Genomic DNA, 17,374 nt, shown 5'->3' with positions numbered 1-17,374 from the left:
AGAGGCATTGTGGTGAAAAAGGAAAGGGGGGAGGGGACAGACGCGCAGATGGAAAGCCAAGGAGAGAGACATCAGAGCAAAACAAGGATCTTGACAGTATTTGATCCCAGGCCAGTCGGGTCACTCTTTTTTTTCCCCTCTTTTGTTGATAGACAGGGCTTTTCCTGAAAAAGGGGGATCAATATTGTATTGTTGTTTCTTGTTGTGCTGTTGATCCTCAGTGTTTAAGTGTTAATCTGAGGTCTTCACTCCTTGCGGTTACGACAGGTCCCGTGGGACTTATCAACAGAGCAGGGCGACTCACCCCGTTGTCCAGGCCAGAGCTCCCATTAGGCTCACAATATATCCCCTAACCCCGGAGGTCACAGTCGCTCCAACTTTTCTGACAAGGCGGTAGTGGTGTCAGCAGCGAGGCAGTTTATACAAGGATAAAGGCAACAAGGGAAACAAAAGTCAGAATGGAGAGATTTTTTTTTTTTTTACTTGTAAAACTGTACACCCTTTCAGAGTAAAAGTAGCGTTTTCCTCCAGTGCCTCTTCCCTAGAGTTCAGCTGAAACAAAATCAGGCTTGTTTTCTTTTCCCAGTCTTCACTCACTATAAAAGATTAGTAAAATATCAGAACTATTTATGTACTTTACAAACATGATCAAATTATTTTGCTCTTGCTCCATCCCTGCTTCTACAAATCAGTTGATAAGTAAGGTGAACAAATTTAAAAAGAAATATTGAATACATACAGACTTGATATGAATAATACTATTTCCATCTCTCCCATTGACTGCATATTAAAGTAGACGTAACTTCCTGGTGTGAAAAATGAGGCCGATGCGGTAGTGCCTTAAGCTGCAATATCACTGAGTGGCACCAGAGGTTGATTTTTTTTCCAACTTATTTCAGTTTTGCTAGCCAGAGTTACTCCTTATTTGTTTTCTGGCGGTCCATCTGATAATAATCCCGTCATTAATTAGAAAATAAGCTTAAAAAAGCAGTGTTTTTGGGGGCGTGTCTGTTTGATTGACAGGCTTGTGGTGCAGTCCCAGTCCCCCCAGAGCCTCCAAATATGGTCACTTCCGGCTCCAAAACGCTCCGAACTGGCAAGATGGCGCTGGCCAAAATAGGAACTCGAGGCTTCATAACAGACTTTCACAAACCAATGGGTCAGGTCACTGTTGCTTGCTGCTTGAGCTCTCCATAATCAGTTTGGTTTAAAACTTTTACAAAATAAGAAATTTAAATGTGCCGATATGAAAATAAATCGTTTGTTTTGACTTTCTGTGTTTACTTGCCAGGAGTTGGTATATGCAGGGAGCAGTTATAACACTACACAGATAGTTAGTTGTTGCTATCAGTAGCACTTACTCTTTGCCTCTGTGTGTTTTCAGTTGCTAGGAACCAGTATGAGCGAATGGGCAGCGATGTCACCATGCAGTGCGGCTCCCTGGACAATGACGCATCGGTGTCATGGAAGGTGAACGGAACAGATGTGAAGGCCCAGCACCGTCTCGAAGGTCCCAGACTGATCCTGACCCAAGTGGACCTGGGCCATAACGGACTCTACAGCTGCTTTCAGAACCCGCACGGAGAGAGACGTGACACCATCTTCCTCCACATTGGCAGTAAGTCGCCAAACATTTTCCTTGCTGAATATCATTTGACATGAGACGTGATGAATCTTTAATTGTCCTAAAGGGGACAGTGAGTCATTGCAGCTGTGAAAAGTGAAATGGAAAAAAAATGAAATCAGATAAAAAAAAACGCATGATGCAATTTCAGCTCCAGCAGAAATATATTTAATCATGTAAAATCCAGTACATTTTAGCTTGTATGTGCAGAAGCAAGACAAAAAAAACATGCAAAAATATAAAATGTGACTTACAGCTACTTCAAGCATTTTGGATTATGAATTGGATTATATTATAGCTCTGTTGTGGGAGTCTTGCAGGCTGTTGCTTACATCTAAATTTGAAAGTAGTTGACGTGTTGTATCTTGCATTGGCTGACTCACTTGTGAAAGCGTGTATTTCTCTCTTTTACATATCTGTCTATTATTTGCATTGTAATTTCTGTCGCTGGTTTGCGGCATCTTTCTCTTCTATATAACCTGAATGATGTTGCTGAAATCTCACTCTCTGAACTATCAGTGAAACATCACGTTTTTGCATAAATTGATGACATTTTGTGAGTTGAGTGTGAAACTATGTGGTTACAATGCATTAGTTGCTTATGATGTTACACTTCGGGTGACCAGGTGTCCCACTTTATGTGGGACTGCACGGCAATTTCATCCCTTGTCCCGTGTACCACACATTGAGACGATGTCCCACATTTTAAATGATGAGGTTTACACTGCAGGACAGACACTTTTCTACAATCTGGATATTCAGCAACATTCCCACCAAAACCCAAAGACTCTCAGACTGTTTACCACACTGTCAGCAGATTGTCGATATTAAGATAGCAACACATAAGACAAAATTAGAATATACTTGTTCAGTCCAACACATGTTAAAGGCCTAACCTTTAACCAAGTTAGATAGACATAACATTTTCAGACTACCTCGCAGGATTGGTAATGTGTCCCACATCATCCCACACAAACATACTACTTGCTTCACATTTGGTTTGTTGGACTCTAGTAACTCTAGTTGCACTTGAACCATCAAACTTATAGTTAGGTGCTGCAACAGATGGCTGTTGACTGAATTCCACTAAGTGGTTCTAAAATATTATTGTGCTCATCTAAAGATCCACTTTTGAAGTCTTCAGTTTCTAGAAAGTCATTGTCCAGATTTGCAAGTGGTTGAATGCAACTTTGTGCAGCTGACTTTGTTTTGAAGAAGACAGGCTGCTACACTTTGTGGAAGTAAATATCTCTGCAATCTGCTTTTTGGTGACGTTGCAAGACGGGAACACTCTTCAAAAAAAAAAAAAAAATGTCCCATAACTGCCATAGCAGAGCTGAATAGATTTATGCTCAGGAACTGTGTAAAATTCAATTGCATGCATATGGCTACCAAATGTCCAGGATGCTGTTTAACATTAATTGTTGTTAGTATATTGATAAGTGACTTCTTTCCCATATTTTTGTAGCTGGTGCAGTGAAACCCTTTACCTAAATGACAATTTTAATAGTAAATTATGATATTTGAAGGGCTGTTTTATTTAAATTGTTAACACTGCTATAAAACTTGAATTGCCACGAGAGCAGGCCTTGTAGTGGACCCGCTGCCAGCTGACACGTTCTCATGATTAGTTGTTAAAATGACATTTGGTCTTTTGGCTGTTATGGCTGTGCATTTTAATAATCATACAAAAGCTAAATGACTGTAAATGTTATGGCGTGTCACACAGGCCTGTGAGTCGGCCTCCTTTGAGATCCATTATTCTGATGGGGAAGGTTTTATACTCTGGGTCTTGTGCATAAGTAGGGCGTTCAGATAGGACGGGCTCTTAAATGACAAGAACCCCTGAGGATAATTGGAATGAAACACCTTTGTTAAAAATGGTATTTAACTCAAAGGGGAAAAAAAAGTCTTTATTCAAACTTTTTAACTGCACAGTTAGAACCAAATTAACAAAAGAATTGGGGAGAGGAATCCTTATTTGCTCTTTAGTTGTAGCTTTTCTCTTCAGTAGTATTAATTTAATACATGATTTAAATGGATAGCTGTAACATTGCATGTTATTTCTATTGTGCACTACATTACAAATTAATCCTCAAATAAGTGTGAACGGACTCCAATGTATTCAGTCAAGTAAGCGACGTCGATGTCCTCGGGGAAAAAACTCCCAAAAACAGCACTCAATTATGTTGATGTTATACCAACTAATACTTCAGATTTTGTGACATGTGCCTCTTCTAATCCAAACCTGAGCCTCCTCCTCCTCACTCTTTCAGTGTGGCTGTTTGAATCCATCTGTCACTGAAGTAATGCCTCCTGACTGATGGCTGATTGTCACTTCTTACATGACACACTTGAGAAAAACTATTTCTAGTCAACAATGATTTCATGTTTTCTTAATATAGCGTATAAAAAGGGATGTTTTATCTCTGCTGGCCAGCGTTTCATCACATGGAAGTGATCAGTCTCGCCTCAGTTTCAGTTTGATAGTAGAATAAGGAATTGACAAGATTTGAAATTAAATTTCCACAGGAATCACGCTGCAGCTGCGAGGTGGCCAGCAGGTGAAATTAGATATCTTTTCGGCATCAATCATGGCAGGCTACTACAAAATGGTGGCAAAAGTGACAAATTTTGATGCAGTGCCAAAGAAAAACCTTGATTCATCACTCCTGTGGCAGTGAAAAATATGAACCCATACCAGCTTTCTTTCTTCTGACACTTGTATTATTGAGTCCACCTCAGGTCTAAATCAAAGAAAGCCACTCTGACAGAGAAGTACACTGGTTTATTTTGCAAATGTTTGATGAATGAGGCTATATGCGAGTGTGACAGTTTGGTTAATCATATCGGCAATGATGAATTACAGAATGCTGAAATAATACTGAATTAATGAGAATTTTATGTTATGGTAGATTATGTCAGCAGGGTGAATGATGTAATGTGCAAACAGGCCAGAATGTGTGAGTCTGTCTAAGATCGTGAGAAACAGTGATTCAGAGGAATGTATACTGCATGGGTGTGTGCGAGCTAGTGCACGTGTGTTTCTTTTTACCAGTGCTACTTTTCTGCATCCTAATGACACTTTGGTGTTTTCAAACTGTGTGTGTGTGTGTGTGTGTATGTGTGAGAACCAAGCTTTCATTGTGTTACCATTCACTTGGGGTCAATTGCATGTTTGTGAGAACAATACCTTCGAGGTCTACCCTGGCATTGAATGTAATTGCCTTGATAACAGTTGGCTATTTTATGACACGTTCAAGACACACCGAGGCAACATTGACTTTCAAACTAGAGAAACTCAGATCGTTCTTTCGGATTCTCTCTTTCACTCCTTCCCTGTCTATCCTTTTTTTTTTTTATCCATTTGTTCTTAATTGTGTATCATCACCGCCGTTCTGTTCTCCCTCTTTTTTTTTTTTTATCTTCTTCCCTTTTGTTTGTCCGCTTTGTTTCTCCCTCTCTGTTTTCTGTCTCCATGTTTCATTATGTTAACTGTCAACCTACGGAACTTTAAAGCGTTGTGCCGATACAGTGATAATGACATCCTGACAGGCTACACTTGTTGTGATTACCATCATGATGATAGTTTGATTTTATGCAGTGTTTATTACTTACACTGGGGGCTTGTTATGTTTTACACAGATAGGAGTGTTATCAGGAGAATCGCACAGAGCCATCTGTCTGTGCCTTTATTTTTTTTGACCATTTTTCTTCTTCACTTTGTCTCTTTTTCCTCAAACTTTGTTATCTATCACTTTTCTCCTTAGTCTCATCTGACTTTCTCTTAGTTTATTAATTTATCTATTGAATGTATTTATTGTATATATGTTTACTTATAGGCTGTTTGATGGATGGATGGATATAGATGGATGGATATAAATATATTCATATATATATGTAAGTGAGTATATATATATATATAGGTTGATGGATATATATATAGGGACAGAGATAATCATTAGTGTAGTGCTGATGCAGTGCATCACACTGACTCTCTGTCACTTTTTGTCTCCAAATGAGAAAAAAAAATACTCAGTTCTCTTGATCCAAGTTAAATTAATTTGAATGTTTTAGATGCTTGAAGATCCAATCATCTCAAAAGCATATGTCATGCAAAATAGCCAATTAAAACAAATAAAGTGGTCATAATTGACATATTGACGTTTTAGGTGAACTGATTGATTTCCGATGTCAACTTTAGGCCTGGTTTTGATCCGCTTCCGTTTGCCGTGTTAAAGTTACTGCATAATGCGTACAAACAAAACACTTCCTGTATCTATTTCAAATTAAAAGCCCTCTAGTATTTCAGAATACAGAAACCCTTCATCTCTTAGTTTGTATTGTGAAACATTAGCAGGAATGTGTTGTGACTGAAATCAGACAGGGATTATTAGTGATCAAGAGCCACCGCTGAATATAGCAGGGTTATACTGTTATTAAATTAAAGCAATGGAAATATACATTATAAACTATTGCATTGCATGCGTTTCACCCCCAGGTGTGCTGCAGTACTTCAACAAAGAGCATTTCACCCCTTGATATAATATATTGTGTGTGTGTGTGTGTGTGTGTGTGTGTGTGTGTGTGTGTGTGTGTGTGTGTGTGTGTGTGTATGGGTTGGGGGAGGGACCTTTTACAGCACTGTTATTTAACCATCCTTTTTCCGATCCATTCGTCTGCCCTGGCTTTGTAGTTTTGTGTCTGTGTGTGTGTTGACTAGCATTTTCATTTTAAAGTACATTGCCTCTGTTTAAATTGCCGTGAGTGATGTCAGTTTCTCTTCCTCTTTGCATTATTTCACCAGTGTATATTGTTGTCGAATGTTTACATTCTCCTTGTCACTTTGGATACATACAAAGCTACAATTACTTAAAAAAAAAAAAAAAAAAAAAAGGCAACAGTATGCATTGATGTCAAATTGTGTAGTGGAATGTGCGTACATATGGCTTGGTAGAGGCAAGTACAAGTCTATGCGTTTGCGTGCGCATTTGTTAATCTGATGATTAATCACACATGGCAGGATGTTATTGCCCTACGGTGTTTAAAGAAGTTGCCTATCTCATCAATAAGCAAACAGAGACACACACCAGCACACTTCAGCAGCCGAGTACTCGATGACATCTTTTCCAAAAAAAAAAAAAAAAAGAAGTGATGTTCAGCGTTGGAGACATAAAGTGACAGACTAATGACAAAATAAAAAATAAAATGAAAGAGTAGAGCCAGTAAAAGTTCATTATAATTTAATAAGCAAGAGGTCATAAAGCTCTAAAGCCCTTTGGTCAAATACAACATCCTTTACTTGGCTGTCACAACAGTGACGTTATTGCCGTCTTTCCCTTTTTCTGGCTTTGTCCGTTCTTGTGTCTATTGCCATCTTCAATGGCTGTCAGCGACACAATTTATAGGGGAGCAATTGAGGGCTGCGCCACCCAGTCATTCAGACTCCCGCGAACACACAGCATCAACTGCAGACAGTCATATATCCAGCCGGTCACCCCGGTGACCTGTCACACAGTCACCTGCAAGACACATAAGCCACTTGGCAAACTAGAGACGAGTGCACCAGCTTTACGTAAATCGAACAAGTAAAGCTTAGTTGCAACTCAGAGTTCGGACATAACCTACAATTTACACTTTCCCCCAAGCAGATGTCAGGTCATTTCTCCTTAACTGTTTCCATGGTGAAATTATTGGACAGATGGCAATGAATAATGGTTCACGAAGAGGAAAGTTTTCTTTCATATGTTTAACTGACGTGCTCAGACAGAGTTGTTTTGTATGGTGCCTCGTTAACGTACAATAGCATTCATGACTTTGTCTATGCACTAGATGAATGATCACTCTTTGTGGCAATGTGTTGATGGACTTAGTTAAGTTGGAGCAACCAGACAAAGTGTCTGATTGATGGTTATTGCCTACACTTTTGAACTTTTGGTTTGCAAGAAGCAATACATGTCAGTTGTTTTAAGTATGTATGCAGTATTAAATGGTCAATTTACAAGTAAATACAATCAAAAGTTGTTAAAAATTCCCATATTTGATGCTGTTTAAGTAATTGTTTCATTTGTATCTGAAAATGTATGATTACGTATTGGTACGTATAATACATCAGCTGGAGTAGAAAAGCCTCCACTCTATTATTTTAATATGTGCATTGGTTATGCATTAGGTGTGAATGATGGCTGTGTCATGTACATTTCAACGATTGACACTCCTGTAACCCCAATAATAAAAAAAAAAGATAGATCTACCCCATCTGTGCAGACATTTTTTCTCCTTTGAAGATAGCTTTTTTCATGAATCTTAAATGATTGCAATTAGCATTTGATATGAAGGCTGACATGAAAAAATGAAAAAAAAGATTGACAGGGCTCGTGAGGCTGATACTGAATGAGCGCCGTCCTCCTCCATGGTAGCCATCACTCCTTAAATGCAGTTATTTGGTGTAGAGCTGTGAAATTGCGATGACCCTCCAAAATCAGGCCGTGTGTATCTAAAAGCCCTGTCGCTGATCACTTCCCATCTTTAGCATCTTTAGCCCATTAGTGAGCTACTCAGTGTGCCAGCCAGTCACTCAGCGCTGCCGGCTAACACAAGGCAAGAAGCACCACTGTATTATTTTTTTCCCAAAATTCTTGACAGATAATTGATGGGATAATTGGGGCGCTCTAATCAGAGCACTCCCTTTACTGTAGTGACACGATTTTAAACATCTAAACTAAAGAAAAACATTTATCTTGTAAGCAAGAACGGCGTTTGCGTCGTAATGAATTTTACCATAAATCATCACACAAGAGATGGGGGGGGTTCTAGGTTTGGCACCGACTGATTCTTGTAAACAAATCCAGTCTGAGCTGCTCTCCAATCATCACAATATGTAAACACCGTTGCGGTGTCGACTTTTTCTTAATTCTACAAATGATAAGACAAGTCTTAGCTGCCAATGCTGTGGATAGGAGTTGGGTTTTGGCAACAGTTAAGGTGTTTGTGTTGGTACTGTGAAGGGTCAGAAATGCAATAAAATAGTCTTTCTTTTCTTTCTCTGCTTTACCTTAACTTCAGTTTTACTTCTGTGTTACTCACTCCAATGAGACAGCCTGCATTACCGATATTAGGGGTCAGGCAGTGGGACAGTATTTGAGAGGATATAAGATTTTACAATACTGTTGTACCTGATACTAATTAGTAGACGCCAACTGAAAATGCATACACATAAACTCAAAATGGAGGATAACTGACATCTGAAGATATGACAATGACACATGTTTACTCTCTGGACGTCTCCCCAAGTCTTAATTATAATTTACACATCTGTAGCCCTCATTCTTTTCCTAACATAGGAATATAATCTCAGTGAAATTAATTTGTGTATATGTCAGTAGGTTATGTAAGCTCACATCGAGATATTCAATCCCTAATTCACAGGTTCGGTCCAATGTTACCCTCAACTGTGGCCAATGAAAGCTTGCACACACACTGATTGATCGCCTTCAGCTGCCGAGTGCGAGTAGAAGCAGGAGTCAGTTCTCGTGTTGGATTCATGTGCATCTCTTATCCTCAGGCAACTTAATTCCACACACACACACACACACACACACACACACACACACACACACACACACACACACACACACACACACCAATTGATGTCTATTTCCTTTCCCTGGGCATCTTGTTTTGCTGCGTAACCACCCCCCACCCCCTCCCACCCCACCACCGCTCCCCTCACACACACACACACACACACACACACACACACACACACACACACACACACACACCTACCTTCTACAAACACACATACTCACACACTCAGGGGACCTGTGCTACATTGCTGGGTAATGGAATTGTCTTGTCTCCTTGCAGACAGATCGCTATGGAGGAGGGCGAACCCATAGAGCTCCTCAGGGACTTCCTGTTTAAACCAGGAAGTGTTTGGCCCCCACATGCAAGGCCACTACCGGAACCCTTCTGCTCTTATTTTAATTACTCTCCTTGCTTGTCCCAGTACTCTGTCAATCGATACAAAATACCTGCATTGAGGATTTACACGACTTTAGAATTTAATTCACCAGTTTGGCAACCTTAGCTGCTCGCTCGGATTTCATTTCTGTGAGCAAGAAAAGCTTTCCCAGTCTGCCAAAACTTTGTCAAATTATAATTTTGAAGTCAAGTAACTAAAATGTGTGTTCACTGCATTAGAAATAAGACTGCATCAGAGTTATGCATTTGGCAGAATTTTCGGAAATATGTGAAATTAGACGATTTGATTCATGTCTGCGGTGTCACCAAGTGTTCTGGAGCGAGACCATCACTTTCTGCTGCTGCAGAGGAGTTGTACTGTAGCTGACCTCTGACTTCTGGACAGAAAACTGGAGGAATCAATGAATGGTTAGGGGTTAGGTTAGAGCTTTAAACCTCTGAGATCTCCAGATTTCTGTTCAGTTACAGTTTGGAGCAGGTTAAGAAATTCAACATTAATTTATTTCCTGTCATTTTCCAAAAGCATCCCAGTTGTTACATTCAGCATCTAAGCATCCATCCTTCCCATCATCGTCCCCCTTCTCATTCTCCTCCCCCCCGTAACAGTTTGTCCTCCTTTGTTCTGCTCCATCTCGCAAATTTCTTCCCTCTCCATTTTTTGCTCCACTTGCAGGACAACGGGAACTCCCGTCACTTTATTGTAGCAGACAACCATAACAAATGGGGAAATGGGCCGGTTTAGGAAGTCAATGGAAAGCCATGAGGGAAAAAAAAAAGACCAGGTGCTTTGGCTTCGTTGTACATGTTGGGTATCGGGAGTAATCTGGCAAGACAGATTGTTTTGCCTTCTTTTTTTCTTTTTTTTTCAAATGCTGCTCTTTCAAAGAGACAGTGTGTGGCAAAAAAACATTAGCAGCTTTACAGCCATTATTTTAAATTTTAGATGCGTCTTTGCACTTGATGCGTCAGAGTAGTGTTCATATTTTCTCTTTTTTTTTTAACATCATTTTTCACATCATCCCTTCATTACTCTGCCCGTTCATCTCTCTAGTCCAGGGGTGTCAAACATACGGCCCGCGGGCCGGATCCAGCCTGCCAGGGGGTCCAGCTTGGCCCACCGGATGACTTTGCTAAGTGTGAAAATTACAGAAAGACATAAATTGCATTTCTATGAGAAAATGGAGGTTTATGAGTACAAACGTTTTGTAATTTTTTTAATCGATCCAGTAATTGCTTCAAAAACAGCGTAAATGCGACATCTGCTCCGGAGGAAGAAGCGCTCGTTGCCACAGGCAGCAGCGCTCGCTGCTTGTTTTGTGACGCGTTTGACGTCAAACGCGTCACAAAGCGAGGGAATCTGCAGGGGAGAGCCCAGGCGGATAAACAGTGGGTTGATGTCTGAGTTTTTGGTCTTTATGTTTCTAGTTTATTGTAGAAAGACCTTAAAATAGGGTTTCTCATCCAAAAACCTTCACCAATGATTTAAACATAGAGAAATATTGTCGTTATTATGCTACGATTTTACTGGTCTGGCCCACTTGAGATCAAAGTGGGCAGTATGTGGCCCCTTAACTAAAATGAGTTTGACACCCCTGCTCTAGTCCATCACTCTTATCCATGCAAAAAAAATGTCGTGGACTACTTCTTGCTTGTTCCTCCCAATATCTTAAAATTCTGTCTCCACTGCCTCTGCCTATTTGAAACTTTATGAAGCTGTAGTTAATAACAGAGGGCTGTGACCAAGTGAATAAAGACCAGTTACAGACAGAGGAGCTTACTTTAAGAAGCGGGAGCCTAACACCGGAAATAGTGCAGGCAGGAAGCAGGCTTCAGGATCTTTGTGAGGATTTAGCACAGAGTGCAGATGCAGTGATGAGAAAATGTACAATCAGAGCTGCACTTTCTCTGTGAGAAAAATCTGAATTCTATTATTTAACAAATGCAGCTGTGATTGTTTAATCATTTGAAGCCAAAATAAGTCCTGATAAAGCAACACATTTGTTGTCATAATTGGTATCGAACACAAGGAAATAACATAATATAGGATGAAATTAAAGTTTATTAAACTGGGATAATAAGGCTGGCTACAACAGTGATATATTGCAGCATGTGGTGGTGGTTGTGATTTTAAGCAGTAACACAAACCAACTAACCTAAAGTAAATAAAATAAAATAAAATGAAATAAAAATATCTGGTGGAAGTAAAGCTGGACAGCAGCATGTAGAAACATGTCCCTGCTTACTCTTGAACAGAAGTTCACAAGTGTTATTGGTTGGCACATCAATTCCACAGGGTCCAGCTTCTGGTGTCTGTCTGACACTGTAGTTTTGTGTGACAAGACTGAAGTTGAGACCTGGTCAACCTCGAGCATTCTGGGAAGGGCTCACATCTGAGTCTCAAGCTTGAGCAGCTGGAGCATCACGTCGAATGCTGCTCCTCGCGCCAGTTCAATTTTCAATGCTCCACTGGCCTGCACAAAACAAAGCCATGTTGAATATCTGGTAATTGGCACAGTTGACTCGTCCCTTCAGTAACCCTTCCGCATCCTCCCTCCACATTATTCCTCTACTCTTCTCTCCCCATCCTCATCTTACTGTCTTGTCACGTTTTCACACCCTTAATTTTCCAGGGATTACTAATGATTACAACAACAGGTTTAAAAGTGTGTGAAGGTACAGACATTTTTGGTCATCTTAAACTAAAAAAAACAAAATAATTGTTCAAATTTTGCCAAAAAAGATTAAATGCAACTTAAGCGATTCACCACCCTATGCCTGTCTCTCTCCTCTCGCACTCTAATTACCCATCCAGAGATAGTGGAATAAACTGACTGATGCACTGTATTATTATGTTGTCTTCTCTGTTTGCTTCGCTTCCCTACAGTTGACATACAGTTAAAAACACAAATGCGCTGTGCTTTGTGCGCGTTTGTGGATGTGTGTGTATTTGTGGGTTGTACGTAGGTGTTTTTGCTTGTGCATCATATTAGGTTTCATATGTGCGCTAAGAAGGTGAAGGCCTGTCCCCTCTTGATCAGTGTCCACATAGAAATAGAAACGTCTGGGCTGTCTCGGCCCTTCTATGACTGTGCGTGCGCGCGTGCGTGCGTGCGTGTGTGCGTTGTGTGTTGTGTGCGAGTGTGTGAGAGACGGAGGGAAAGAGAGACTTTGACCAGAAACTATTCCCCCTGGCTCAGCGTCCAGCCGTGAGGTTGAGCTGTTTGCTCCATTGACGTCAAGCAACTGAAGGGTGGTGAAATATCCATGAAAACATGCTCATCGGCCATTCCTGTGTGCATGTGGCCGCGAGGAGATTCTAATGTCAAATGTTTTGAGAGGTAAAAGTGTCCACTCCCGCTGACCCTCCCCGCCAGACATGTCACATCCAGTCAGTTTAATGCGTCCGCAAACTCGGCAAAAGCTTTTCGTCAACACACACACACACACACACACACACACACACACACACACAGAAACTTCTCAGTGTTTACAAAGCTTTTCCTCAGCTTTCTGTCTTTTGAGGACAGGTTGTCACATGAGTGCACACAAAATGAATGGTAACTCGGTATACTGTAAATAAAAAGAAAAAAGATTTCACCTTTTATCATAGAAATGGCCAAAGAGCAAAATGTCATCCAATCCATAGTCTTAAAAAAACACTTACATCTGGGTTGCTCTCTGTGACAGCAGACATGGCAACATAATACAAATATTTTTTTTATGGTTATTAAATTAACATATCATCCTGTAACTTGTATATTCATTATATTAACGTGCTGCTGTTTGAACAGAGTTCTTATCCCTTAAAACATAATATTCATTATTTAACCCTAAGATTCATTTGAATGCGAAGTCTGTTCAAATTCACTCCTCTTCTCGGTTGAATAGCGCAGCGAGTATTCATCAGAGATGTAACACATATGCTATAAAAATAAGGATAAAGGAGTTATTCATGATGTTAAATTTCCATCAGCCACTAAGCAAATGTTTATTTTCAGATTGCTAAATCATAGTGTCACACAAACAGTTCCGATTTTGCCAGTTTGTAGACAATCTCCTCTACACAACTATAAAAAAAGATATCTCTACTGACAAAACACATGTAAAAACATAACAAAATTAGTTTTTCCTCGACATGAAGGCTAATATACAAAATATCTTTGTAATATCAAATTATAGCCTAGAGTGTCCTAGAAAAAAAGTGATATACCATGAATGGTAAGCCCCTATTATGACCAAGATATGACCTTATTAGTGAAGGTAGTGAAATTACCTTGAAAATAGCCTGGGGTTCAAAGCTCTTATCCCATGAAACGGAATATACATAAGTGTAAATATAATTTTCTATATAGTTAACAGTTGCATTCAATTCTAAACTTGTGGCATATAACTAAAATATGATGCATACAATCAATCAAATTTGCCATTACAATGTTGATAAAATAATACATTGGGTGTTTTAAGGGTTTCATATTGGTGCATGTCAAATGTACTATCAGAAACAAGGTGTGAAAAGCTCAGTGGTGAAGCATCAGTGACCCATGTCTGACCTGCCACATGAGACTATTTATAGATATTCAATGTGACATTTCATGACGGGGACAACTCATCAAAAATATACAGCCCCAATTCAGTATAAAAGTTCATATTCCACCGCAGCCTTTAGCAAGTTTTGCATGAAGAGAACTGCAAGACTCATACGGAGAGGTTTCCGTTTAACAAGGATATACACAGGATATACATGTCCATGTGCATTTTTTTCCTGAACATGTCAAAAGTTATTCCTCGACACTATTTAGATTGACATTGCTCCATTAAAGGTCTGAAATAGAAAAATAAGCAAATTGGTAAGCTCCCGTTGATTCGTATCTGCAAATCTGTGTACTAAACCTTGTGTGTGTGTGTGTGTGTGTGTGTGTGTGTGTGTGTGTGTGTGTGTGTGTGTGTGTGTGTGTGTGTGTGCTACAAAGAGAGTGTGTGCGTATGTGGATTCAAATAATGTATTGAAAGCAAACGAGACAGCAGGGAAGGATATGACTGTATTCATGAACAAAATGTGTGCATATATGGGTGTACATGTAGAATTCAACATGCGTATTCATGCATCTCAAGCACATGCACGTCCACTACATGTATATGTATATTTTCTTTCCCCCTGTATATCCTTATATGTGCGTGTAATGGACTATACCCTAACATAATTTCATGCTTCAGGACAAAAGTGACTTCTCCATTTAGTCTGTTCGGTCCATTTGTATTGTAACAAACTAATCTGCGCTTCACAAGAAGATTGTTTCTCAGTCATTCACTGGCTTATTAAACTGATGATAATATATACAGGCAGACTGCTGGCCCTTCAACGTGTGCTTCAGGAATCAAGCCTGCTGCACTTGCCTGTGTAGGAATTTTGAATCCAAGAAACAGCTAATATTGCATCGGTGGAAATGTTTGTGTTGAGTTAAAACGGCTAATGGCAAAATAGAGAACCCAGCAATGATTTCAGTTGCCCTGGATCAACTAAATATTGTCAGCAAAATAACTAAAATAGTATTACAACTGTATGTTATGAGAACACACGCTGAATAAATGGTGTGATTGTGTAGTTCAGTGTGCAAGAAAGCAAGCAGAACACAGACGACATAATGGTCACGCTTTACTTAGCAACAGCCCTGCCACACATCTGAATCTTGTGAAGCCTATCATTTGAATGTTGTCGTTATTTATTTAAATTTTCTGTATAGTTGGGTGTATTCATGCAGCATATTTTTAAAAATGTGTTTTGCATAATCTACCATTATGATTGTAGTGCTGCTGGATGGCATTGCGCTGGACGGGATTGAGGATTTTGCACCCGCTGTACATACTCATACAGTGCATACTCAGTATTTATACTTTGCACATGAATTAAAATAGTGTTATCAGAATCCGTGGATCCGGTAATAATTGTCACAATGGTGATGAAATGGGAAGAAGTTGCACTAAATGTCGTGCAAGTAGTAGTAGTAATACCTTCATAGTAGTTTCATAACAACAAGACCTTCAAGTTAAAAGCAAAACAATATTATTTATGTGTTCCATCCACAATCATCTAGAAGTATATTTTGATCTGATGCCCCTCATTTGTTGTTTCCCTCTAAAGACTTACAAATAAGCTTTTAAAAATATATACAAAATTTCTAACGTGATGCAGCGGTAAAAGTTTGGTCCTGTTCAGGCACACAAAACTATACAGTTAGGTTCAGGGAAAGATTGGGATTTTGGTTCAAATTTAAGTTTAATGTTTAGTAAAATAACTACCTCCTTACCTTTAATCATCATGGTTACAATGTGTGATCAGTTTATGGCAGTCTTTTCTCTGAAGTCGGATGTTTTGGCGTATCCGGTGACAAATGGTTAAGGTACAAGGTAGTAAATAGGAAAGCATGAGGATGGGATATTTGTAAATTTACAACAATTAGAAACTTTTTAGAGTAGAACTAACAATATATTTGAATAAAGACTACAATTATTGAATTTACAATGTGAAGTGCTATTCATTGGATTACTTTAAAGTAACAACAGCAGTTCTATCAGTAACACCTGGAGCAGTTACAGAAACAGTTGCCGTACCCAAATACAAGGACATAGCTTCAGCACCGTCCTCTTGAAGAAGTCTCATTTACTCCAGCTTGTTGTTTCACTCTCTGGGGACCAGGCAGCTGTGATCCTGGACTGTGGCTAAATGGGATGGTCCCAAATGACAGATATACTCACAGAACACAACAGCATGGGTGAAATCATTATTTTATTTTTTTTTCAAGCAGGCTGTTTCGGTATCTATAAGAATACAGCTACCTCAAATATGTCATAAAAAGTTTTCCAGAGCTTAGAGCTTTACAGAAAGGGATATGGGAAGTAGATTCTCCAACTGTGTTTAGGATAAACAAACACTGCCTTCTGGACACTGAGACACACAAACACACCACCACATATATGCTCACGCACACATGCAGACACAGGCTTGTTGCAGTGGGTAGATGAAAGGAGTCTCACACAAACACGGCTCCTGTGTCAAATGAGCCACTCTTATTGTGCAAAAACACAGCGATGTTGGTCTTGGCCAGACAAGAATGTGGGCTGTATTGGTGCTGTGTGTGTGTGTGTGTGTGTGTGTGCACGCGTGTGCGTGTGCGTGTGTGTGTGTGTGTGTGTGTGTGTGTGTGTGTGTGTGTGTGTGTGTGTGTGACCAATGAAAGCTCAGTTATTTATGCAGGCTTTACTTTAAACAGTCACCCGACACACGTGAATAAGTACACGTAAACACTCATTCTAATTATCTATTGTACAGCTGATGCATCGACCGAGCTGTGTGTGTGTGTGTGTGTGTGTGTGTGTGTGTGTGTGTGTGTGTGTGTGTGTGTGTGTGTCTGCTGTTTCTTTCTCTTTCAACTTTAATCTCTTTTTTTATTTCCATGCATCAGCAGCCGATGTCATTCAGCCTCTTGATGTTTTGTTTTTTTTTCGTTTTTTTTCTTCACGTTATGTAGCACACCTGTTTATCTCATCTCGCCTAAATTTGCCTCATCGGCTTTCAAGTATTTTTTTTTTTTTGGGGGGGGGCAAATCAGAATCCTGATCAAAAAGCATACTGCCATGGGGTGAAATCTCTGTAGCGCTCACTGATTCAACCCTCCAGGACCTGCAACCCATTTTATTTATTTATTTGTTTGTCTTTGACTGAGAAAAGCATTCAGTTAGCCTTGAAATAGTTTAATTCATTGTGAA

The 17,374-nt window shown here is 39.7% G+C and overlaps 1 protein-coding gene across 3 annotated transcripts in view; it reads left to right on the top strand.

Annotated features, from left to right (window-relative positions):
• cntfr (ciliary neurotrophic factor receptor) overlaps positions 1-17,374 on the top strand; it is a 230,082-nt gene that overhangs the window by 129,118 nt on the left and 83,590 nt on the right. For all 3 annotated transcript variants that reach the window (XM_069162309.1, XM_069162319.1, XM_069162328.1), the window contains one exon: positions 1,385-1,618. In XM_069162309.1, coding sequence (XP_069018410.1) covers positions 1,385-1,618 — 234 coding nt within the window. The remainder of the gene's footprint in view (positions 1-1,384; positions 1,619-17,374) is intronic.

The sequence above is a fragment of the Embiotoca jacksoni genome, unplaced genomic scaffold (genome assembly GCF_022577435.1).
Source record: "Embiotoca jacksoni isolate LCO1_2020_lvr unplaced genomic scaffold, fEmbJac1.0.p SCAF_10, whole genome shotgun sequence".
Taxonomy (NCBI): Eukaryota; Metazoa; Chordata; class Actinopteri; family Embiotocidae; genus Embiotoca; species Embiotoca jacksoni.
The sequence above is the reverse complement of the archived record's forward strand: the minus strand, read 5'-3'. Positions and strand labels throughout refer to the sequence as shown.